At 37.5% G+C, this 27,778-nt stretch overlaps 1 protein-coding gene across 1 annotated transcript; it reads left to right on the plus strand.

Moving 5' to 3' along the window:
- On the plus strand, positions 1 to 27,772 carry LOC139124196 (DNA annealing helicase and endonuclease ZRANB3-like). Its single transcript, XM_070690337.1, has 20 exons — positions 1 to 121; positions 4,943 to 4,961; positions 6,506 to 6,684; positions 7,760 to 7,991; positions 8,289 to 8,407; positions 8,792 to 8,864; positions 11,724 to 11,795; positions 12,078 to 12,209; positions 12,537 to 12,722; positions 13,264 to 13,335; positions 14,119 to 14,298; positions 14,871 to 15,029; positions 15,596 to 16,741; positions 17,760 to 17,890; positions 19,352 to 19,481; positions 20,605 to 21,597; positions 23,886 to 24,026; positions 24,568 to 24,671; positions 25,132 to 25,237; positions 25,801 to 27,772. The coding sequence occupies exons 1-20, from the start codon at positions 12 to 14 to the stop codon at positions 25,996 to 25,998; spliced, it is 4,482 nt and encodes a 1,493-aa protein (XP_070546438.1). The 5' UTR covers positions 1 to 11; the 3' UTR covers positions 25,999 to 27,772.
- The last annotated feature ends 6 nt before the right edge of the window (positions 27,773 to 27,778 follow it).

The following is a 27,778-nucleotide window of genomic DNA, read 5'->3' on the forward strand; positions in this document are numbered from 1 at the left end:
AAAGATTTAAAATGGCGGCGGGAGGAGGAGAGGACTTGTCATTCCTCCCGTCGAGTTTGAGGAATCGTCTGATGCCGTTTCAACGCGAAGGGGTTAAATTTGCGATCAGGAAACAAGGAAGGTAAGGGATATTTCCAAACAGTCAAATTTAATTCTGAACAAAGTCTGACTGCTTCATTGTTTGCATCGGTAATCAGCTGCAGATCATAGCTAAGTTATGTATCAGCGTCAGTCAGTGTGTGTCTTCTCAGGCATCACACAGACGCGAGTACAGCAGAAGCTGCGACCCTTACGCCTCATTAAGTCTCTGAAATTGTGTAGTATTGAACTTGATGTCCCTCCATACACAAACAACACAACCAAAGTAGCGGCCAGGCTGTGGTTCGCAGCAAACGCAAGGGTATCAGTTAATTCCATTCTATGGGCAGCTCCTGATGAGAGACACATGCCTTATGTCGTGGCATGGAGGCGCTTGGCGCTCAGAATCATATACCTGTTGCACAGCATAGCAGGGCTGTATGTTATCGGCTACACCTCCCACCATACCATGCAGAGCTAATAAATACCTGTAGACAGATCTAGTGGTCTGTGTTACATATGTACTCAAAGATGGAAGGCAAAACATGAGTTGATACAAATCTGTGTGACTTTCAAAAACCACAAGCACATCATATCTGTATAATTATTATTATTATTATTATTATTTAATCTTTAATTCAGACATAAAAAACGTCCATATAAAAACATAAAAGAAAAAATGACAAGACAACAACAAAAAAACCACTTAATATAAAATATTAATCCAATGGGCTTGTAGTCCATAAAACCGCCTGTCACATGCAACAAGGCTGTTAATCAAAACATTAGTACTATTTTGCAAACGGACTCTAAAATTATGAGCAGCCCGTCTTCGTAAAACAGACAAGCAATTCATTGAATTATCAGCAAAAACTTTTGAGGCACTAGCGTATCTTGAAAAACCAAAAAGTCTCCGTAGAGCATTATTATGACAAACAGTAATACTTCGTATAACACCAACATTAAAATCGCACCACAGATGATTACCATAAATGTTATTACAGAATGCATTAAAAAGACGAGATTTCACCTCAACAGAGCAATGGTAAAATTTTCTAAGAATCATATTAGCTCTGCCACACAGTGCTCTACGTTGCCTTAAGATATCAGTGTCATCACGAAGGTCACGTGTGAAGACATGGCCCAATAAGTAAACCAAGAGACAAATTCAATTGAAACGTTACACAACTCAATTGATGGAATTACAGAAAGATTGTTTGACGATTTAAAATGAATACATTTTGATTTGCGAGAGTTATACCTCATATCATGGTCAGAAGCGTAATTTTCACAAATTTGAATAAGTCTACGAAGTCCTTTAACTGACGGGGCAGCAACACACATGTCATCAGCGTAAGAAAGATTATTCAGCATAACTCCTCCAACTTCGCAACCCACTCCAGCATTAGAAAGTTTTACATTTAAAGCATCAACATAACATTAAAAAGAAATGGTGAAAGTATTCCACCTTGGCGAACTCCATTACCTACATTAAACGATTGTGACAGTGAATTTGACCAACGAATACAAAATTTTTGACAAGAGAACCAATTTGTTAAAAGGCGGATGATATACGTGTGGATAGACCTGTCAATCAATTTCTTGAGAAGGGTCCAATGATTGACTCGATCGAACGCCTTTTCTGCATCGAGAAAGCAAACAAACACAGAGCTACCATTCTGTCTGTAATATCTGATAGTTTCTTTCAATAGAAAGATACACATGTCAGTTCCATGCGCCTTTTTAAATCCAAATTGATTGTCAGTTGTGTGTAACTTGGTTTCACACCTGTTAAGAAGAATGTACTCGAGTATCTTAGAAGACATACAAGTTAATGCTATAGGCGGTAATTGTTCTTATTTGAAAGATCGGCGGTCTTGTCTTTAATTACAGGAACAAGTATCACTTTCGCAAGATTAGCTGGAACATGGCCATGAACAAGTAAAGCAGAGAACATAGTGCAAGATGCACCTGTAATCTTTTACTGGCAAATTTGAAATGCTCGGCACTAAGGCCATCAGCACCTGGAGACTTCCCAACCGGAAGACGGGAGAAAATCTTTTCCATTTCATCTACATTTATGATTAACGAATCAGAGTAGGCCACCGACTTAATTGAATTCATAACATCACATTTGTGTTTGGTATTGTCAACTGAGTTCAAGAGTTGTTTGAAGTGGGTACCCCACATGTCAGCAATTTTCTGATCACCTGTCACATTGTTGACGTTTGTAGGTAGCGGCACTCTTTTGTTATTTAAATCAGCTACAGCAGCCCAGAATTGTCTGTTATCATTTTCAAGGAGAGAGCGAGCCATTCCATTGGCACGATTTCGTTCTTCTTCTTTCCGACATTGTCTAAGGGCATACTTAAATTTCGCACGACATTTACGCATATAATCAAAGACAGGTCCAAAGCGTGGCCTAGAGTTATTATTCCATGCAGCATAAGCTTGCCGAGCTTCAATGTGTGCCTCCTTGACTGAATCATTCCATCCGGGTACAGGATGACAACGAGTGTTTTTCTTACCTGTGAAAACATCACTGCTTGCTCTGCCTAGGGCGTCACAGATATTATCATAATAAGAATTAATTAAATGTTCATGATTTTCACTTTTACAGTCACAGTTTTTGCAATTAATAGCATCAATAGGCACTGTTAAGTTTAGTAAGTAAAACTCAGTACGATCTAAGTATTCGTTAATGCAGTCACCATTTACTGATGACCAGTTAATACCAGTCCAGGACTCCTTAGATCTGTCAATTGTATCATTGACGCTTGTGACTTTGAAAGAGCAATTAAAGGTCAAAGGCAGGTGATCTGAGGAAAAATAGTCATTGAGGATGGACATATTGTTAATTTTCTTGAAAGCTGCTTCAGTACAAACGCAGTGATCTAGCCAGGAGGTAGACCCGTGTACGTCACTGATATACGTAAAATTATGCAAATTTGCGCCAAGATGAATAAAATCTGCAATGACGTAATTATTCTGATTACAAAAAGCATCTAGTTCTTGTCCAAATCTACTAGGGTCTGCATTCAGATCCCCTGCGACAAGAACATACGGAGTATGTGCATCTAGGATGATGGAATCAATTTTACCCAGATATTCACAAAAATCTTCAAATGATCACTGCAGTCAGTAGGCAAATAAACACAGAGTATAAGACATGGTCCCACTTCAGTTGACAATTCCACACCAATAATCCTGGGATCCCCGTACGTTTTCACTGATACAAATTGAGAGTATGATTTACGCCACAATATCGCAGTTCCACCGTACGGTCTACCTGAAGTGATATCATTATTGCAGTCCATTGCTGACACCCCAAATGCGTGGAAATCGTTATGAATTGTAGAGAGTAATGTAAGATCATCATTATACAGCCAATGTTCCTGAAGTAAGCATATATCCACGTTTTCACACAATTTTCGCACTTCAGCAACAGAACTTTTAATCGAACGGCAATTAAAAGTAGCTATCCTCACCATAATTATTTTGGTTATGGCGATTTCGGAAGTATTTTCTTACCAGCACTCCACGAGGCCATTTTTCAGGACAAACAAGATCTTTGTATGAGGCCCCTCTGGCAGTTATATGGAAGGATGCGTAGGAGCTGTACTTGGTGTCGAGAGCTTTACATTCGACATCAATGTTAAGTGTCGATTTCACATATGCAGTGACTTGATCAGGAGTAGTATCAGGAGACAATCGACTGATAAAGATGTTGGTCTGATCTGAATGATCCACTCCTGAGAGAGAACAATTAGGCCTGACAGATGTTCCGATTACAGTTTTACGTGATGACTGTTTTTTCTTGGTTACTAGGGTAAACGAGTCGCTTTCCCCTGATGCACTTTGTGTTAGACACGTACTCTTCACAACATCTACGAATGATTTAGTTTCGGCAATCACGGAGGCTAGATGTCCCTTTTCTTTCTTTGTTCTCATTGGGGACAGGTTTTTTATTTTGTCTACTGGTTGGTAATTTTTCTGCCATGTTTGCATTCGTGGTTTTCTCATTCAAAGTGTTTACAGATGGTTTCTTCACAGGCGAGGTATGTGAAGAGCAGTCACCATATAATTTCATAACTTGAGTTTCATCTTCATCAACACGTGAAATACTAGTTTCATCCAGATTCTCACCTTGGCGTGTTAAAATGCCCGATGTAAATTTATCTTGTGCTTGACGGATGGAGCAAATTTCTGACTTTAGTTCTGCATGAAGATCGGTAGATAATTTGGTTGACTCTTTAAGAGAGGCTATATCTGATTTGACTGAAGACAGTTGTTGGATCATAACTGAAATGTCAACATGGTTTTGAGTCAATGGAGGCAGGTTTCCTAAGTTGTGTGCTGTAAACGTAGGTATCAAGCTGGGCTCAACTTCTTGCAGGAGAGTTAGCATGTCTTGAATATTGTTTGTCTTTTTATTCTGCCCTTGTCTTCGCTTGAATCGTGAAGTCGTTGTCGTAGCACACAAGTCAAAAAGTTCCTTTTTGGCATTTTCAATTTGGAGATCATCATAGAAGTCTGCACAGACTTTCAACAGGATATCATTCGGCATCACATCCATTTTATTCACCATGAAACACAAGACTTCGTTGATAATTACAGCTGGGTTAGCAGAAATTACAGTCACCTCTGGTGATGATGACGATGCACTGCAATTATCGTCCTCATAGCATGATGGTTTCTTTTCTCTGTCAGCATTCATATCATTAACTCCTGTTGAGTTGCCGAATCGTTTAGTTTTACATTTTTGGCACAATAATAACACCTTCAAACTTGTTTGTATGGTATAATAAATACCTCTTAATAATGATACATTATGATAATTGTGTTTTTTTCTTTTCTCCCATAGATGTCTCATTGGAGATGAGGTAATGTCAATGTTACATTTGTCTTTGAAATTCTCTGTTGGGGAAGACTGAAGGTTAGTGGACACATTTGAATAGCGCTGATCGCAAATGACGTCGCTGTTCTCTCTCATTAATATGCATAAATAAACATTTGTCCGCATTTTCCGCATAAACGACAAAAATAAAAGCTGCGAGTGTTAGAACGGCTATGTGGCGTCACACTTATTCGTATGAATTGATGACTGAGACTACAAGCTGCAACAACAGCCGCGCATACAACGACAAAATTTGTCCAAATTTCAGCATATTTGTCCGAAAGTCGCGCGCGTGCAGCTATATTTAGTAACAAACCCGAAATCGCGATCAACGCTATTGTTAGTAGCCTATAGGGTTAGAGGTATGGGTAATTTAGAGTCCCCTTAGATAAGCCATTTTAGTTCGCAACCATAGATGTGTCCACTAATCTTCAGTTGTCAAGATGATGTCATTTACATGTTTACAATGACAACAATATTACAATGACAATGATTTACATGTATTTGAAATTGTCTGTGAGAAAGCAAATGATTTCAAAATGGTCATTGAAATGAAAAAAACAACAAAATAAAACAGCAGTAGTTATCAGGTCCTCCTGCAAAACTTGAATGAAAAGCATTGTGGTCAATGAATTTCCATCCCATATTATTTACACTTCAGCCATCTTTGACTAAATTTTGCATGTGTCTGTCAAAATAGCTTGGTTAAAGAAAATACCTCTATCTAACAAGTATACTCAACTATCTGGTCTATCACATAGACACAGTGTGTTAACGTACAGCGTTCCTCAGGGACAGATATTCAGACTCTCAAACTTTTACAATACTGATTTGGTCTACCACTTGTGGAGGGTTAATTTTTAAGCTCATGAAGTACCAAACTCTTAACCATATGTCATTTTGTGAAAATCAAACATTTTATTTTTCTTCATAGAGTTGGCACCATGGATGGTGCCATTTTGAATTTCAAGTGTAGGGAATATTGGTTTCTGTAGTATCAAATTTTCCCTTTCAGAATCAAGAATAAAAGTCAGAGATTACTGTATAGAGTTTAGTATAAGAGAAAGAAATTGCAAAATATGCAGAAGTAATACAAAATTTGCAATTTTTACAAAAAAGTTAATGTGGGTGAAACTTAATTACTGCATAAGTTTCAAAACGAGCCCCCATAAATGGTAGGCCAAAAATGTATGGTGAAAATTTGAGTCTTAACCCTTTGAGCGCCAAAGTCAATTTTTTTGCCCTTATAAAATATACCTTGGTCAACTTTTGTGAGATTTTTGCCAAAATTTTGATAAAAAACTATGGCCAATGAAATGTTGTGCTCATTTGGTCCAAAATTATCGGAAAAATTACAGAAAAGTTCATATAAATTGGTCAAATGTTGCACTAAAATTTTGGTGGGAAAAAATTCAGCACTCAAAGGGTTAATATCTTCAAGTTCCCTGAGGCGCATTCTATCTAACATGTAATGTGATCCTTAAAGTCAGCACAAACAAATCACGTTATCTCAATGGATTGTTTTGGCAGATGGGTTTGGGTAAGACTATCCAAGCCATAGCTGTCACATATTACTACAAATCTGAATGGCCTGTACTCATCGTTGTACCATCGTCTCTCAAATATCCCTGGGTGGAGGAATTTGAGAAGTGGTTGCCAGAACTTCAGCCCAATGACATCAATATGATTATGTCAAGTACAGACACAAGGTAAGTCTGTCTTACACTGCTTATTTTTAACCTGTTCACCCCTACTTCCATGTAAACAAGTCCCCACTCACCATTGATAACAATAGGTTTGGGCCATATCATGGTGGAGAAAGGGTTAAACAATAGTGTTAACTTTTGATGACTTTTTCACCGTTTTTGTTTTGAATGTCAATTTCAAGTTCTTGTTCTACTACACAATACTGCTTGTTCTACTACACAATACTGAAACACCTAGCTTGTCAACACAGTGTCTATGCGTGTAAAATACACTGTTAATGTTTACATTTGAATTCTAGTCGTGAACAGAATTCACTTGTCAACAATAACAATGCAGTTTACACATGTACAGGCTGAGTTGACAAGCTGAATACTGTATTTCTCAACATGCTTTGGCCAGTGGAACAAGAAACTGTAGTTGACATTAAAAATAAAAATCATGAAAAAAATCAAAAGTTAACAGCTACTGTCCCAATAAATTATATTCCAAGTAGTACCATAGTAGAAATTAATTCAGTGACATATCTTTGAGACAATTTTCATATCTCTGACTGAATTGTAGTTTGATTATTAATCATTGCGGGTAAAATGATTAATAACCAAACTCCAATACAGTCAGAGATATGAAAATTGTCTCAAAGATATGTCACTGAATTAATTTCTACTATGGTACAATTGACATCTACATAAGCCCTCATGCAGTGTTGGCTATACTTCTCTATACTTCTCGTTTTGCATGAAAGATTTCCAAATTCTTGATGATGACCTTGTATCAAATCTTGTTGTAGCAATGGTTTACACCAGATGTATTGGCTGTAAATATCTCAGCTATTTCCAAGCTTTCCTTTATGTATTTTTTGTACAAGACCAGGATTAGAAACAAACTGATTTTTCCCCCAACCGTATAATTCTCTGATACATTGTGAAATAAATGTGACGTCATAGGTCAAAAGGTTAACCTGATCACCCCAATGCCCTGTAAACAGGTCCACAATTATGGTACCAATGATGGGCCAAACAATTTTGGTTAAAGGGGTTCATGAATGTTCATCACATCAGACTCTCTGATTTATTTCAGTGGCATATCCACATCCAAAGTTTCCATCATGAGTTACGGGTTACTGAGAAATGAGTACCAGACACTGCTGCAGGCACTGACCGATCAAAACTTCCAGGTCATCGTGGTCGATGAATCTCATTACATCAAGAATATGAAGACAGCGCGGACAAAGCTACTTCTGCCATTAGTACAGAATTCAAAGAGAGCTATTCTGTTGACAGGGACGCCAGCATTGTCCAGGCCAGCTGAGGTGGGTCATGGCTGTGCAGTTTTCTCCCGTTGATCAAACTTAAAGACTGCTGCTAATTTGAATACAATTGGCTTATTGATAATTTCTACATATTTAGGGGTTGATAATTTGCATAGAGTTTGCATAATGATTTGCATAATTGTGTGCAAATATTAGCACATGTACAGAACACTCTCAAACCCTGCTTGTGTACTGCACAGTCTGATGAGGTTGTGAAAATTTATGCGGGTAAATTTCTGTCCCTGAGATGTATTTTACCTTACACTGACGTATGTACTGTACATATTTTCTTGGCAGCTGTTTCCCCAAGTTCAAGCTCTGAAAAACAAACTGCTTGGTAGTTGGACATCCTATGCAAAGAGGTACTGCAATGCACAGTGGAGACACTTTGGTAGACACAGAACATGGGATACAGGGTAGGCAGTGGTTTTAATCTGATTCGCATATTAACTTCTCTACCACCTGGCTATGGTATGTGCGGCACTATTGTTTCCAAGGCTGGTATTTTGTTTGAAAATGTAACCCTAGTCATTCCTGGTAGCTGGTTTTTTGTCTCAGAACACCAAATTTGAATCTCGAATATTTCCACCAATGCACTTGCTCTTCATCACAAGTGTATTGATTATTTGGAATAGGGTTGAACATGTTTATTTCAGAAAAGCTGAAAGTGTCCATTGACTGTTCACAACTGCATTGGCATTTATAGTGCAGCGCCCTCATGTGGTGGGATTGAGGAATTCTTAAGAGCCAAGAGCAGCATCTTGGTATTTATGATATCTTGTCATTCCATTCTCTTGCAGGGGTGCCAGTAATCTTCCGGAACTGCATTCAATGCTGAAACAGCATATCATGATAAGGAGAGAAAAGAAACAGGTACGACTACAGCTTGTGACTTGAAAGGTTTTACTAAATTTAACCCATTAACCAACATGGTTTGGCCCAAGCCCAGTGTTATCGTTGATGATTGTGGACCCATTTACAGGGTAATAGGGTTTACAGGTTAATGTTTGACATCTGACATAAGCTGCTTCTGCTGACAGAAATTCAGAGAAAGTATTTGGTTTTTTAGCTGCAACTTTTAATTACAGTATGTGATACACACATACTGATTTGATTTCCATAGTAACATTGATATTAGAAGAGCACCTTAACATTTGATGCTTTGTTTCGTGTAAAAGTGTTAAACAAATATTTATTTGTGTATATTACATACCCAGCAACTGCAACTTTTGACTGTTTTGTTCTCAGATTTGTTGTTGTATGTGTCAACAACAATTTCTTGGTCTTCTTCCCTCAGTGTGTTGAAATACCCAGTATTCAGCTTGTCAACATTGACTGTATATGTGTGTGTCCTGCATTGTTTAGTGTTGATATTCAAATTCAGGTCCGGACTTGTAAACAATAACAAATGCAATCGCATACTGATACTCCACATTGGAAAACCAAATACTGAGTATTTTAAATTACTGTCAGAAGTAGACCAAAAGACTGTAGCCGATACTCAGAACAAAAATACTGAAATAAATTGTCAAAAGTTACAGTTACTGTAGCTTTAACCCTTTTATTTTTTATTTTATTTATTTTTTTTTTATTTATAATATTCATCCACAGCGGACACGATACGTGTACCGACATAGGATAGGATGACTGAAACAGGTGCGAACCACCTATACAAAGCCAGTCACCCTAATGAAATGAAATATGTACAAATGAAAAAAGCAAACAACAATAACATACAGGAGATAAAAAATGAAGAAAGTCTAAAACAAATCAAATAAAATCTACATAGGTCTACACGCTGCTACACAGACAACGAGAAATCCACGTACAAGTGTTGTCTGGATCAAAACAGTTATAAAATTTATCCCAATACCATTTCGTCAATGTTACTCTAAATGTACAAAGTGAAGCAGTGGTTCTAATTGTCGCCGGTAAATTGTTCCAGAGAATGACAATTCTATTAAAGAGAAGGTGTTGGAAAGTGACAGTTTTACAATGGTTTCTATCCAGTGCATTTGTATCAGCACTAGAACGTGTATTAATTTTAGATGAGTGAGTTTTGACATACTTATGAACATTTAAAGAGTATTTCCCAGTAGTGCATTTATAAAAGCAAATCAGATCAAGAATCTCCCTGCGAAATGACAACGGTGAAAGGTTTACAGCAACTAATCTTTGTTTATAATCAATGTCAGTGGGATAATTAAGAATATACCTTGTTGCTGCTCTTTGGATTTTTTCAATTTTTACTAAGTTGCGCTTAGACTGGGCTGCCCAAACGACACTTCCGTACTCCAGATGACTACGCATTAGTGAACAGTAAAGAGCTTTAAGTGTTTTAGAGTCACATTTGTAGCCACAAGTGCGCTTGATCATGCCAAGCAATCTATGAGATTTCATGCAAATACGATCAATGTGAGTATTCCAATTCAAGTCGAAAGTGAGATCAACACCTAAATCACAGTATTTTTTAACTGATGCTAAGTCATTACCATTCATGATATAATCAAAATTCAGAAAATTTTTACATCGTGTAAAGTGGAGGACATTGCACTTTCCTGTATTAAAAGTCATACCCCATTTGACACTCCAGCTATAAAGAGAATGAATATCTCTCTGTAAAGCTTCACAATCTTGTGAATTTTTTATCACACGAAAACACTTGGAGTCATCAGCAAAGAGAGCTAAGGTAGTCTTAGGAGATACACAGACGGGCATATCATTGACATATAATAAAAATAAAAAAGGACCCAAAATGGATCCCTGGGGAACTCCTGAAGGAACAGGCAACCAATCTGAGCATTCACCTTCAACTACCGCTCTCTGTCTTCGATGTGACAAATAATTAGAGAACCAATTATGCAGCATACCATTAAAACCAAAAGAATGCAACTTATTTAATAATTTGTCATGAGGTACTTTGTCAAATGCCTTTGAGAAGTCCAGATAAAGCATATCCACCTGTCCTCCTTTATCTAAGACTTCTCCGATGTCATGAACAATTTGTACAAGTTGGGTACTACATGACTTCCCCTTGCAGAAACCATGTTGTAAACTATATATCTTTTCAGATAAGATTGGATAAACTCTATTGAATAAACACCTTTCCATCACTTTGCTGGCTGAGCTCAACAAAGAAACAGGTCTATAATTACAAACGTCTTCCCTCAGACCTTTCTTATACACAGGAATAACATTAGCATGTTTCCACTGTGATGGTAGCTTTCCCGCATTCAATGACATGTTAAAAAGGTCACACAGAGAAGGGGATAACTCCCTGGCACATTCCCGAAGAAGACGGGGAGATAACTTGTCATTGCCCACAGCCTTATTGGGATCTAAATTTTTAAGAACATTGTAAACAACTTCAACTGTAAAAACAATATCACCCAAGGCAGGATTTGAATGGGCATCGCTATTAAAATTAAATTCACTATCAGTACAAGTACTATCATGATTAAAAGTTGAATAAAAAAAAAAAAAAAAAATGACTGTGGTTTGTCCCGAACCCATTGTTATCAATAGTGATTGTGGTTCTCTTCACTGAAAATTGGGGTGAACAGGTTAAAATAAAAGTGTGATGTCATCGTGCATCATTCCAGTTTATTGAACTCAGCAGAATAAAATTTCAACATTTCAGTCTGCATACGTCATGAAAACAACACCTCTTTTTGCAAATTTTTACCGTGAAGACATGGTAAGATGTGTTTGTTTGTTTCTTTTTTTTCCCAGGTACTGACAGAATTGCCTCCAAAGAGAAGACAAAAGATTCCATTTGTTTTAAACGACACACCGCAAAAAAAGGTAAAGCATTGACCTCTATTAACCTTTTGAATGGTGTGATTTTTTCCTGCAAATATTTTAATGTAATATTTTACCAATTTTGTGATTTTTTCTGTAATTCTTCGATAATTTTGAGAAAAAAATTAAATTTTCAGCTTTCACTAAAATGCGTCAGTGGAAACTTTAATTACTCCCTGAACTTCAAAATGTGCTCCCACAAGTGGTAATCTAGTGTACTGTAAAAATTCAAGAGTCCAAATATTTGTCCTGAAGTGCATTCTAACTGAATTCATTGCATTTTAGGAAGTGGACAGACTTTTAGAGGAACTGTGGAAAGTCATGAAAGGAGAAGTTATCCTGGATGAAGGAATGAATCCCAAGATGGTGATTAACGGTCTCATCTCATCATTGTACATCAAAACTGCAGAGGCTAAGGTGAGAATGTTTGATAATAAGGCCAAAATTATAGTTTTGTTTCTCTTCCTTACAGGTTGTTTTTCATCCTTGTTCTGGTACAAAAATAAGGTGGAAATGCCGCTTTTTCATTTCTTTTTTTGTTGTTTTGAACTGACAAGATCCAACTATGTTATACACAATAGACTCCCTAAGTAGCTGTAAATAGTGACAATTGACCGATCAAATATAACCTTCCAAGCCAGCTACACATTTGAAGAAAATGTTAACTTGTATCTCAGACCCTGGCACAATATTCCCCCATTTTGCCCTCTTTGTATCATCACCACTTCCTGTCTCTTTTCCCAGGCCGGTGCAGTTAGGGAGTACATCAAGACACTGCTGGACAATGATGACCAGAAGTTCCTTGTCTTTGCACATCACCATTTCATGTTAGATGCCGTGACTCAGACGTTGCTGGACTACAACAAAGAACACCACACCAAGATCAAACACATCAGGATTGATGGAACTGTACCAGGAGCAGAGAGAGCAGTGAGTCTCTTGTTAAGTTCCTAATATTTGATAGCTTAAGTTGCCTTTACCCCCTAACCTACAAGGAAGACACTAGTTGTCCCACCACACCAAGATTAAACACATCAGGATTGATTGAACTGTAGAAGGAGCAGCGAGAGCAGTGAGTCTCTTGTTAAGTCCCTAATATCTTCTAGCTTAGGTGGCCTGTACCCCTAACCTACAAGTAAGACACTAGTTGTCCCACCACACCAAGATCAAACATATCGGGATTGATGAAACAGTACCAGGAGCAGTGAGATAGTGAACCGCTTGTTAAGTGCCCAATGCCTGCTAGCTTAGGTGGCTAGTGTCCCCTAACCTAAAACAATAATGTTCCACTACACCAAGATCAAACATATTGTGATTGATTGAACTGTACCATGATATCATTATTTTTCTTTAAAACTGAGGAAAATAAGAGAAATCTTTCCAGTGCCGTAAAAATTGAGTTTTTGTAGATGATAAAACTGTGCTGAAATCTTGCAGAAGATGAGACACTTCTCTCCTTGTTCATTTTCAGAGACTGGTAAAGTTATTCCAGACTGATGACAGTGTCAAGGTTGCAATACTCAGCATACTGGCTGCTGGCACAGTAAGTTTTCATGTCAATGCATATATGTCTGTCTGTATCTCTGCATGTGTTTGTATCTCTGTATCTGTCTTTGCCTGGGTATCTATGTGTGTCTTAGTATTTGAGGAGTGTTTAAACAACATATGTGATGACCTGTGGTCATGTAAAAGTGGTCAAGGGACTCTGTGTTTTATGTGTCTGTACATTGGTCTGCACATTATTAACCCTTTGAGTGCCAAAGTCAGCTTTTGTCACCTTCACAAAATATACCACAGTCAAATTTTTTCAGATTTTTTCCAAAATTTTGAAAAAAACTGTAGTTAATTAAATGTGATGTCCATTTGCTCCAAAATTATCAAAACAAATATAGAAAAATTCATAAAAATTGTAAAATGTTATACTAAAATTATGGTGGTAAAAATAAAAGCACTCAAAGGGGACAAATATTCGGACTCTCAAACTTTTTCAATTCTTTTCGATACCACTTGTGGGTGTTCATTTTAAAGCTCTTGGCGTAAGAAAACACTTTCACCAGCTTAGTTTTACAATCTTTTAAAATTTTATGATGGTGGCCATTTTGAATTTTAAATATTGGTAAATCTTGGGTTATTTTTTTCTCTAGTACCAAAATTTGTATTGGTGTATACAGTTTGTATGCAAACTATTTTATGTCTAAAGTGAAAATACTATGTTTCTATATGTCCCATCATTTCTTTGTCTGTCTTTGAATGGTGTCCTTGCTCAAGGAAGCTTGGGAACCAGATGATGTTTCATAGTACACATTTTGAACATTCGTCTTGACAGGGACTAACATTCACTGCAGCAACCCAGGTGGTGTTTGCAGAGCTTCACTGGACACCTGGTGTGATGGACCAATGTGAAGACAGAGCTCATCGTATTGGTCAGAAGAGCTCCATTCAGGTTCATTATCTGGTTGCCAGGGGAACCATTGATGACTTTATCTGGTCTGCCATAACAAGGAAAGTAAGTTAGCCAGAGAAGTTGTTTACAGTGAAAACCAGCTGAGAATGAATGATGAAATTGATCTAAATGATATGGCACTTGTGTAAAATTGCTTTGAGAACTTGTTCCTGAATTTGCCACAGTAGTGGCACTGATCAAAGAGAGTACTGTATGTATCTATTTATATATCATTGTCAGGTCGTACATATTTATGTCTACTGTATATGATATGATTCATATGTGTACACATGCACATGTATTAGTGTATCTATGAAGTTATATGAGAAGCGTATCGACAATGTATTTATATGGTTCTATTGTTATAAAAAAACTGTATCTTAAGCTGCGCTCCATTGTATAGTAGACCTGAAGTACTGTTGTATTTATAATTGCTTGTCTGAGGGTACCCGGTACTTTCTGTGATGTGCCCTGTGCATACAAAGGCACCCCCTAGGACGGTGTTTCATTGTATGGTACACAATGCAGCTTAGACTAACCCCTGTTTCTCAATCTTGCCCATGCTATACTGCTTCATCAACTTTCAACAGAAATGAAAATTCAGGGTAATTTACAAAACTGTAATTCATTGACAGGTCAGTGTTGTCAGTCACGCACTCAGTGGTCAACTCAAACATCTCAATGTTGGAGAATGTAACAAAGAGGATGTAGAGTTCCTGTCTCATGCTGCTGCCTGGTTGCCAAGCAACCAAGATGATGATGATGATGATGAAGAGTACTATTTTAATAGTCAGGTAAGAGATGGAGCTTTTAGCAGAATTTATTTAAAATAAAATACATTGTCAAATTTTTATTTGTTAGCAGTTTTTGTTTGGTTGATAAATGAAAATGACGTTATCCCGCATTGCAAAAGTTTTCTTGCAACAGATTGTGAAGAATTCTTATCTTGGTCTGCAGATTCACAGTTAGCCATTTATATCAGCTTTGGTTTTCGCTAACAGGGTTTGACTCAAAGCCATTGTTATAAATGGTTATTGTGGACCTGTTTACTGCACATTGAGGGTGAACAGGTCAAACCACGCTGTATTCCTTTGTATGTTAAGTTGTAGAATGGTGTAAGTCACAAAGTCACAGCCTAAGAGTTGTACGATTGTCACTGTTAAGGGAAAACAGGGTTCTGAAAAAATGATAGGGTACAATTTACATTTCTGCATTGAATACTCCTTCAGTAGTATGTCTTATGTTTGCATATGGATAGCTGTATCTATTAGCAGAACAGCATCTTACTGAATTTGATATTGGTTTATTTGACAAGTTTTCTTATTTAACTTTTAATATCTTGCTGTGGACTTCATTTCAGGGTGTACGTAAACAGCCAAGTATTCTCACCTTCTTTACACCGAGGAACAAATCAAGTCCAAAGAAGAGAAAAAAGACAAAAAGTCCGCTTGAATTCAGTCAACCTGTCAAAAATACTGCAGCTATAATAACCATTGATAGTGATGATGATGATTTTCAAAATCAGCCAATCAGGAAGAAGTCAAGGACTGATGGTAGTGAGTCTCAGCCAATCGGAAAATCTCCTGGAAGTCACGTGACCCAAAATAGCCAATCAGATGGAGGCACCAGAATTGATTTGAGCAGTGTAAGTGGTAGTGATTCTGACCTGCCTGAGGTGTTCAGTACTCCAGCTCAAGATGCCAGAGGAAAACGTGGAAGAAAGACGGCGAAAACAGAGGTCATGGAGGAAGCTGTCAGTGATAGAAGTTGGAGTTGCTCCGCGTGCACTTTTGAAAATCACGATGAACTGCCATTCTGTGAAATCTGTGACACACCGAGAAAACTTCAAGTGAAAAGAAAAACCAGAAGTGCGAAACAACATCCTGAGACATCATGGATCCATGGAGCAGAGGATATTGATGATGCCAACACAAAATCTGATGATGTCAGCACAAAAAATGATGATGTAAAGACAGGGACTTCCTATCGAAATAAAGGAGGTGGGGTTTTGGAAATTGGCAGATCTCCCAAGCAGACCAAAGAGAACAATTTTGATAGTTCTGTGGATAGTGATGACACCATCGTTGACTACTATAGTGGCAAAAGTGATGACATCACAGCAGATATTGACAATATCTCATCACAAAGTGACACAGAAAGTTATGACATCACCGCAGAATCTGATGATGCATCATTATCAAACACTGGTACACCGACTGTCAGGAGAAACAAACACAAACGATTAAATGTGCACAGGTCTGAAGCAATCTCAACATCAACACCACAAAGTGTGAAAGGGAAACTTAAGAATCTGACAGACTCTGGAAAGAAGACACATAATATTGAAGGAAGCAGTTCAAAGAATTACCAAGGAAGAAGTTCAGATGTGGACCAACCTGGCTGTTCAGACAAGATTTTTGACCCCAATGTCAAGGACATCCCAGTTTATGAGAGATTTCACTACTGTGCAAGTAGATACACTGATAGAATTTATCTTTATGATGAGGTAAGATTCACCAAACAATGTGAGTCGCACACCACTCTTTCCTATCCTCCCACCCTATGTTCCAGTGGATCGGTCCAACTGCTGGTACGTCCTTCAGTTGAATATGGTATTTCTGTAGTTTCAAGCTGTAACCTGTTCAGACAGTTGCCTGTAAGAAGATGTGCACTAGCCATTGATGATAGCTTAAAGGTAAAATGCGGCACCTTGGGGCAGATAGTCAGACTTTCAAATTTTACAATTCTTTTCTGATTTACCACTTTTTGAGGCTCATTTTAAGGCAATCTGTAACTTATACTGTATTTTATCCACTCACAAATGATATAGCAGTGCTACAATATGCCCCTAAACAAGTATAGAAAGTTAACACTATGAGCACCAGTCTTTATTTGTCCCCTTTATAAAATAAAATGCAGTCAATTTTTCACAGATTTTTGCCGAAATTTTGAGAAAAAACTCTAGCCAATGAAATGTGATTTCCATTTGGTCCAAAATTATAAAACAAATTACAGAAAAATTCACAAAATTGGTAAAATTTTGCACTAAAATTTTGGCAGGAACAAAATTACAGAGCTCAAAGGCTTAATTACTGATATAGCAGTGCTACAACAGGCCCCTAAACCTGTACAGAAGGTTAATCAATGAAGCAAAGGATGTTGGGATAGCAGGGAAACTTTGGGGTTCGAACAAATTAAATGATTAATATGCAGAGATTATTAAAACACATTCGAAAATGTATGCAGCTGTTTGTATAGAACTGCTTTGTTGTAGCATTTAACATCCACTTCAGCATGCAAGAGTTGTCTTAAAAGATATGCATGCGAGCCTCATATCTTCCTTGTTCACAATGCTGAGTCCCTGACCTAATTTTCTGTGTCAGTATACAGATGACCAGTCCAGCCATGCTCAAGAATGGTATTATACCGAAGTTAAGTGGTTGAAGGGAGGGAAGGAAGGTGGGGGAGGGTGCATCATCATGACAATATTTAGTTCTCAACTTTTTGTTTATTTTATTCCGCAGGGGAAAGAACCATTGGGTGTCTGTTTTGTTCCGATTGACGTCCTTCAGAACGACTTGGATAATCTACCAGAATTGCTGCATGAACCCAGGAACTTGAAGTTGGTGAAGAGATTTGTCAGAGAATGGAGCAGGTCAGATTTAGCATGTGGAAATACCCATGTGTTACGGTATTTCATTTGCTGTATGCAAATTAATCATGTGATATCTGTACACCAATCAGCAGCCTATAATCATTGCCCTCCCTCTTTTCATGTTGGTACAGCCAATCAAAAATCTAGACACAATAAGTTTAAATGCAGTTCAGTATTTTTGTCAGAGCTGTGAAAGGGTCATAACCTTTTATTCTTTTATTTTAGGAATACAACTGAATTTTATTGACATAATATTTACTTACTTGCATTGATCTTCAAATTTTCCACAACAAATTAGCATTTATTAACAGAACATTTACATTCATTGGTCTGCAGATTATTAACTAAACTGGGTATTAAAAAAAAGGTGGTTGGAAAGGCTAAGCGTCAGTTATAAATTTCAACAAAACTATTAAAATATAAAAGTAGTCAACATTCTCTGTGGAATAAAAAAAACTAGACATTTGGGCACAAAGGCATTGCAGAGTTATAGCCTGTTAAAACTTCTGAAAAACTGACCAAATAAGAAGAAGTTGGGGAGTCCTTAGTGTATTAACTATGGTAGAGGTCCCCTAGCTTTTAATAAAATGTTTGAAAAGGGAAAGTCATTATTTGCTGTTTTTCAGGAAAGTTTGACAAGGTGGTGCTGGCATTCAGAGTGAGTGACTGCTATTGTAAATGCATTTTTAGATTCTTTGAGTGTCAAAGAGGTGTCAAAAGTGAGATTAACCAAAAAAAACTGCTCTATGACTTCAAAAGAGGGGTGCAAATATGGCTTGTTTTCAACATTTTTGACAGAATAACAGTTTTCCTACATAATTGTATACCAATTTAATCCAACTTTGAAATGAGATAAGGACATGGAATTTTTACAGCCTATTAACAAGGTTACAGAAAAGATTTGTACGGCACAATTTTGCTGTATTTGAAGTACTTTTTGAAAAATCACATTTTGAAATTTGAAAGAATTTTTAATAATTTTTTGATATATAAACCCATGTAAAATCATAAAAACAAATTTTATTTACAAATCCTGCCGTACAAATCTTACAATAAATAGTGTCAACATATTTATAACTAATTTGGTAATATTAATACTATCCAATTATTATGAAATTCAAATATGTAAAAAAATATGAAAAATTAAATTTTAATATTTACTGGTGTCATATTTCAAAATCATGGCTGCAAATATACAATTTTTATATTCTTTGGAGATAATATTAACTAAGGGAGTTATCCTGAAAATTTGAACTGAATATCTTTATTCTAACACTTGAAACTTGACATTAACTCTGAGAAAAGAATTGTGCAAAAATAGCCTTTCCAACCACCTTAAATTTTCTCTTAATTTACATGACAAATCAGCATTTTTCATTATAATGAGTACCTCACATACATGATACAACCATTATGGACCGTACTTTTTGTAAAATTTGTTTAAATAACATTTAATTGCAGTTTACATGAGATGAAGAGAAGACAGGTACGAAAGAGTGGAGAGATATTTCACAGTGCTTTTGAAATCCTGCATGATCTTAGGACGAAGACACAATCTGAAAGTGTCAGTAAAAAGAGATACTTGACAAAGGTTTGTATGGAACATGCTCCGCTCATCTCTGCTCCTTGGAAACTTTTGACGTGATTACAGAGCACATACCAGATCAAGTTCCCATCTGTCGTGCCAGAATTCATGCAGTTGCTCTCTTTCCCCAGAAAATTTTTACAAAAGGTCGTCTTTGATATTTACTTCTTTTGGTCGAATTTTGCAGATTTTTTCATATACTGTAACTTAAAAATTTTTGTCACATAGCATTTTCACAAAATGGCTATAGAACCCAATAGAGGGCGCCATGAACTTTGAGTCCTGCATTTCAATTTGACAATTTTTCAGGTATTTTTGTTTTGCATATTGGGTACAGTTTCTGGATCTACTGCTTATCTGCATAGCATTGTAGAATACCTGGTATTTGGCCTGTGAAGGCAGACTGTATATATGGGATGTGCATTATGTGTAGTTATTGTCAGTAATAGTGATGATAGGTCCGAAAAATGGATTAGATGAAGAAATTGTGTTTGATATGTAGAACATAGTAGCTGAGAAAAATGCCAAAAAATTCCTGGTTTCGGTTATACATACAAAGTTTATTTTGACACTTTTTACCATGTTTCTGTTGTCACTGATGATAAAGAAGAATTTTATTTTTTCCGTATGCAAGTCTGTTCCTGACATGTGTATAGACACCAAAGTTCTGGCTTCCTAAGTCCTGCATTCATTGTATTTAAACTCATTTACCCCATTTCTATGTGAAGGGATGAGATTTTGCTAGAAAATAATAGTTTTTACCAAAATTTTGATAAAGATAGAATATCAGAGAGGCAGATATTTGGACTGTAGAATTTTTATAATTCGTTTCTCATCTACCACTTGTGGGGGCTAATTTTAGAGCTCTTGAAGTAAGAAAAATTTCCACGATCTCAGTTATTCGAAAAACGAAAATTTTATTTTTTCCCATAGAATTAACACAGGGATGGTGGCCACTTTAAATTTCAGTTAATATTAGGTAATTTGCTTCTCTTATTCCCTCAATTTGTTCTTGATTTGGTGAGAGTAGTTGGAAGTTTAATCGAGGAAAATTGAGCAAAATTTTAGGTATTTTATTTTCAAGGCGCATGCTACCTTAAGAGTCAACCGTCTGTTTTTTTCATTGCAGGCTGATTTGGCACAGACAGCTGTGGAGAAAGCATCAGCAATAGGTGGTTCCCTCCGGGTCATCACCAAACATGCTGCGACTCCAGCATCCAGGAAAGGGAGGAATCAAAGCAACCGGAAGACAAAAATCAAGACTGCAGGGAATGATCTAGATTCCAAGGAGATGGATGAGCTTTTGAAACTCGCTGAAATTGATGATGATTGGTCGGATGATGATGATGTCACAGTTAGCGGAAGTACATGTAACTCAGATGGGGCAGACAGGCTCAATCAGTCTCAGGGATTCCCATCGCAAAGCTCTGATGGAAAATCCAACAGACAATCATTATGGAATACAAAACGGCAAAGTGATATTGATAGCTCTGGATCAGAAAGTCCATCCGGATGTCCATTTGGATTGTCAAGTCAAACAGGGCAATCAAGAAAGCAGCCCACCACTGGGAAAAGACCGGAGTTGACTCCAAAGGGAACCAGCAAGTCTGCTGTAAAACAGAAAGACAAAACAGTGGATTCGGGTCTCAAAACGGATCTGAAGAACTCAAATCGCTCATCAGAACAACAGACTAGTGACAGAAAACATCTTGATATGCATAGGCCTTGGAGCACCCTTGATAGAACAAACAAAAGAGCAACACCATCTAGTCATAAATATCATGACCAACTCAGCAAAACTGGCAGAAAGAATCTAGCTCTGTGCAAATCTGAAAGTGAATCTGATTCGGGTGCTAGCCAAGCAGACAACATCCATGGCTACTTTATGAGTGCAAGTAGGGCACCCAGAAGTAACACCAACCGTGATAATATACATGTGGTTAAGACGGGTCGAAAATCACAGAACCGGCAAGAAGGCAATAGCGATGAATGCAGTTATGTACGTGTTTCCGTTGTTGATGATGAAGCATTCACAGATAGTGATAGTTTCATGGAAGAGTTTCACGATAAAGATGTCAGTTCGAGCACACTTCCAAAACTTAAAAGACCAAACAGGGTTCAGGTATGTAGAGAAGTTTAAACCTTTGACTACCTTACATGCTGCAGATTTTCTGTGTTGTAGTACATCACTATATACTAAAATTGAGAGCTGGAAAATTCTGGCAATGAACATCTCATATGGGTTCAAGGTGTGTTGGGTATATAGAATAACATGGACCTTGTCAACTTTGCTGCCACAGAAGTACCCAGCAGACTGTACCATTATTATCTAGGGGTGGCCCTGGCCAGGAATAAATATCAGTTTGGCACCTCTCTTCACGCATTCTATTATAGCAGCATCTTGTGAGTGGTTCAGCTTTGTCTCTGTAAAATATCGAGAATAAATATCAGGGGCTACTTTGCAAGTTTGGTAAATACTAGAGACAAAATGTTGAATTTACCGATATTTGAAATTTCAAATCGTAACTTGTCAGAGAAAATTTATTTTTTGGATTTTCTCTAAAACAAGATTGCAAGAGCTTTACTACTTCATGAGCTTCACAATAAGTCCACAAAAGCAGTAGACTAGAAAAGCATTGTGAAAAATTTAGTCTAAATATCTCTCCTAATGAGCATTCGACCTTAATTGAGAACAATAGTTATTAAAGCCCGTATAGTAGGTCAATCTTTTTAGTCCCCACGGACACCGTCCGGGGGGACTTATAGGTTTGGTCATGTCCGTGCGTGCGTGCGTCCGTGCGTGCGTGCGTGCGTGCGTCCGTCCGTCCGTTCACGCAGATATCTCAGACATGCCGTGGTCAATTTCTTTCAAACTTTGCACAAGGATAGTACACTACCCCATACAGATGCACGTCGATTTGTTTCACAATGCGATCAAATTTGGCCGTGTTAGAGGACTTTTTAGTTTTCACCTCCATAGACTCCCATGTATAAGGCAGTTAACCATAGCCTCCCATGTATGGTATAAGGCCAAGCAAAATAAAAATTTAGTTTCTCATCGTATTCATATTGCAAAAAGGATGCAGTGACAGTTTTTAGTCCCCACGGATGAAGTCCAGGGGGCTTATAGATTGGGTCATGTCCGTCCGTTCGTCCATCAGTTCACGCAGATATCGCAGATATTTGACAAAATGTCACGTGACTTCGGTGACCTTTGACCTCAAATATACATATTTGTCCATAACTCAGTAACCACAAGTGCTACACCCTTCATATATGGTATGATGGGACACCTTATGACTCCACATATTGTACCTCATTAATTATGTGCATATCTAATTTTGAGCGAGCCAATAGAGCTAGAGGTCTGATTTTCGGTATATAGGGATAACTTAGCAATACAATTTTTTTGACAAAATGTCACATGACCTCGGTGACCTTTGACCTCAAATATACATATTTGTCCATAACTCAGTAACCACAAGTGCTACACCCTTCATATATGGAATGATGGGACACCTTATGACGCCACATATTGTACCTCATTAATTATACGCATATCTAATTTTGAGCGAGCCAATAGAGCTAAAGGTCTGATTTTTGTTTTTTGGTATATAGGGATAACTTAGCAATACAATTTGTTTGACAAAATGTCATGTGACCTCAGTGACCTTTGACCTCAAATATACATATTTGTCCATAACTCAGTAACCACAAGTGCGACACCCTTCACATATGGAATGATGGAAGACCTTATGACACCACATACTGTACCTCATTAATTATGTGCATATCTAATTCTGAGCAAGCCAATAGAGCTGGATTTCTGATTTTTGGTATAGAAGGATAACTATAGGATAGAAATTTTTTAACCAAATGTGACCTCAATGACCTTTGACCTTGATTATACATATATATGCATAACTCAGTAACCACAAGTTCTATACCCTTCAATTTTGATAGGATATTAGACCTTAAGATGTCACATTTTGTACCTCATTTATTATGTGCATATGTATTTCTTGGCTGGCTAATACAGCTAGAGGTCTGATCTTTTTTCCCGATTTATAACCATAACTTAGACATGCCTCATGTGTTTCAAATTGGGAACAACGACATAGACCTATGTGCCCATAGATCTCAACATATACACTCCAGTGATACTTCTTAATGACCACATTTCCCTGCCCCATCAAGACTAATACTCCAATTACAAGTGGGGACTATGTCATTGTCAATCTTTTTGTTTAAATATCAGGCTATATCATAGCTAGTACTAAATTGCTTGATTTGAGCTCCCCTCTCCCATTCTGTTGGACAGGTCCACAATCATCATTGATAACAATGGGTTTGGACCAAACCATGGAGATGACAGGGCTTTACAGTAGCATGTTTTCTATCCCCATACAGGTGGTAGATTCTGAAGGCCGCCCTCTATGTCTGTACTGTGACCAGCCCTGTAAGGTTGACCAATCAAAGCCAAGCACATCCAATAAGAACACTGACTGGGATACCAGGTATTGCTCTGAGAAGTGTAAAGAAGATCACTACGTAAGTCTGATTCTCAAGAGTTCTCCTTTTCCAGACCCTTGTACCCCCTATTTCATGGGGATTGTAAAACCCTGCCATAGAAATCGGTCACATTTATTCACACGCTGGATAATTTGATATATTATCAGTAATAATCTGGGAGCATGATGCCAGATTACCCACTGGTATTGACAAAGTTGTAATATAATTAAGCAATAAAGCACACCCAGCGACGGTATACCACGAGATTTTGACCAGTTCACGACATATATGCATGAGCAATAGCGAGTGCATATATGAAGTGAACTGGTCAAAACCGAGTGGTATACCGTCGCTGGGTGTGAATTATTGCTATCATAACAGTATATTGAAATTCTAGTGTGGAACGTCAAAAATTGATTTTTCCTCAAGCTGAGAGCATGCAAGTATGCCAGCTGTAGTATATTGCCAATATACCATGGTTCTTTTCGCGCCTCGACCAATCAGATCACTGTATTTGCGCCATCAATATACTGGTATTAGATAATAACCATTATTAACTGTTTGGTGTACTTTGTTCTAGGTCCGAGCCAAGGGTGGCTATGTACGAGAACAGCTGTCGGAGATTGAACACGGCAAATGTCAGATCTGTGGTCTAGATGCCCATGACCTCTACCTTTCTGTCAAGTAAGAAAATTGTCTTGACAGGTCATGACATAATAGATTTCATGACCTTAGAAAAGAGGCCTAAGCTCCGAGGGGTGGTGACCTTAGATCTATGATCTATGAGGTCATGACTGCTTAATTAAGACCATAGATTGGAGAGGTCAACAGGTGTTATAAGTACTTAAATATGAAAGTATAAAATATCACGTGATGATTGTTTATTTTGTCACTTAAATGTTTATTTTGTGGCGTTTCTACGATGAGATCCATACAACGTCTAGCCTGTAAATTAAACATCAACCCAACATAGTGATATGCAGAGACTACGGACTTCATGTGATTTGAAGTCACTGTATGTCAAAATATAATGGTGATGTAAATATAATGGTGATGTAATTTTATCATCGAGACAACTATACAAATCCTTCAATCCAATAATATTTTGTGGAAAAAAACTCCATGTATTTTTGTTTTATTTCAGGAGTCGTCCGAAGAAAGAGAGGAAGGAATTCCTGTCTGGCACCAAATTTTCTAAACTTCCCACCAAGATATTGAACACTATTATTGATAAGCCATCTGAGGGAAAGGTAAGACATGTGGTGAATACTGCATATTTCAGTTTGATATTGTGAAAAAGTAAAATCCACATTATTATGAAAAAGACAATGAAGATAATGGGATTATCACATGCCTCGTATATCAAATGTCGCATGCTCCATACGATTCAATGGTAACTCGTTGATGATGTCACCGCATAGTCATTGACTGAACGTGAACTCGAACTATTTTCAACTTGACAACTTTTGGATTTAAACCGTCCACAAGAGAATGCACAGAGGCTCTGTGGATCAAATGCTTTGCTCTTAGGGTGCCTGGAAACAATCAATATTATGGGACATACGTTTGGTACAATTTTTTAGCAGATGCAAAATTCTATTGTTTTCGATGGTAGATGTGTAATAATATGTATGAAATCACACAAATTATGCACAGTACATTGAAAGTAAGATACAGCTGATTGGACTTTATTGATGATAATATTAAACACAGTGAAAGTAGCATACTTCAGCATACAGGGTTGTCCTCCGTTTAATATATTCAGACATTTTCTAGACTATCCACGTCATTTTCCAATTCTTTTCTGTGATAGTTTTGGCAGGCGGATCACATTGTGCCGGTGGCTGACGGAGGTGGTCTCTGCTCCCTGGAGAATTTCCGCACCTTGTGCACCGTGTGCCATCGCTCAATCACGGATGTGCAGGCTAAACAGAGAAACAAGGAAAAGAAAATCCAGGCGAGGAGAAGTGCCGGATTTGCTGATATTACCACATTCTTCAAGCCATCGTAGGATCTTCTGGTACGACTGGGAAAATGCCAGTACTAGTTTATAGCATAAGAACATTTGACTGTATGTAACGTCAACAAGAGTGACTCTAAGTGTTTTTACAGGAATGTATTTACACATTTCTCGCATGTCATTGACTTCTTCAAAAGTTTCTTTTTTAGCTCATATTTGGTTTTGTGTATAAATACCAAAAAGAGCTTATATGATGAGTCGGTGGCGTCTGTATGTCTGTATATTTGTGGGTATGTATGTGCGGATGTATGTCCGTCACACACAAAGGCTCCCATACTGCCAGAGCTACCATCTCAGTATTTGGTGTACAGGTAGATGCAGGGGTTGAGATGTGAATTTGTTCAAATGAACACATCAGTGTCAAAAATGTGCAAATGAGGTAAGAAAAAGGGAAATCCTGCAAATGTGCAGGAGTGATGGCATACCAGTAAGAAACAGGCAAACTCCACTGAACTTGAGTCATTTCCTGTCATTGTTTATGAACTGTTACATATTAACAGACCTGCTCAAACCATAGACAGTAGAGGGGGGGAAGACCGTCTATGGTCAAACTAAGAGGGGCTTGTTTCTGCTATGCATGTTGCTAAAGTTGACCTCCAGTACCTAAAGTTTCAGACCTTAATTACTTTTGTCATTCTTGTTTTTCTGGTTTAAGTATTTCTTGTTGTTTTTCTGGTTGTACTGTGCAGAAATCATTGTCATAACATCAACGTAGAATTTTCCTCCACTGAACAGATAGAAACAACATTTATTGTTGATCATTGGTAACCCATACTGGTATATACCAATTCTGATCAAATTTGAGCGACACCGTATAATTGCGGTATTTTTCACTTTTTACCCTTTCACTACCATGGTTTGACCCAAACCCATTGTTGTTAATGTTGATTGTGGACCTGTTTACTGGAATTACGGGTGAACAGGTTATTAAAAGCCACAGATTTTCTGTTGGAGGCATTTGCAGTCTCTGATGCACAATTTCTTCATCATTTACAAATAGTATATGTACGCAATCATGTACCCTCTCCCAGTCCATAATGGATGAAAGGAAATTTTACACAACATAATGTACGAGGTGAAGCCGAGTACATTGTAGAGTGCAAATTTGAGTTATGGTAATTTTCCCGGGGGAGACACTCCCAGAACACCATTTGCTAACTCAAGTCTCTCAAAGCTGCACATTGTGCAGTTACCCTCTGAATATTCACCAATAACCGTAATCTCTTCAATAATTTGACTACTCTAATAATTCAACCAGCCATTATCACTTGGAAATGTAATTTTCATCCAACTCCATTAATTTGTCTTTTGTGAAGCTTTTGTACTCTTTTTACCTCTACTGCGTACATGTTTTGATAAAACATTTCAACATCAAAAAGACTCCACAGGCTCTTCTTGGGTCATTCTATTATTCAACACAGGGTGGTCAGGGTCAGGGTGAGTGTCATAGGCGAGAGCAATAGGCATAAAACAAATGAGCATGTGATTTGTAAGATGTCTGATGTCCTGGAGTAACTGTCCAAGCATGAATTGTAAAGAAGCTCTATAGACTTCTCGGAGACAGACAGCCTCAAAACCAGTGATAATCAGTGCAATGATCGCAAATTTAAATTTTTGTCTCAATGTAAACAAGCACAACTTGATATTTACTTCCTCACGCTTATGAAAAGAGAGCATCTGTATTTTTTAACCTCCAGAATGCTTTTCATAAAGTTTATTTCACTTTGTATGATCTTCATTTAGTATTAAAATTTGCCTCATAAAATGTCCT

The sequence above is a fragment of the Ptychodera flava genome (genome assembly GCF_041260155.1).
Source record: "Ptychodera flava strain L36383 chromosome 23 unlocalized genomic scaffold, AS_Pfla_20210202 Scaffold_23__1_contigs__length_28996876_pilon, whole genome shotgun sequence".
Classification (NCBI taxonomy): domain Eukaryota; kingdom Metazoa; phylum Hemichordata; class Enteropneusta; family Ptychoderidae; genus Ptychodera; species Ptychodera flava.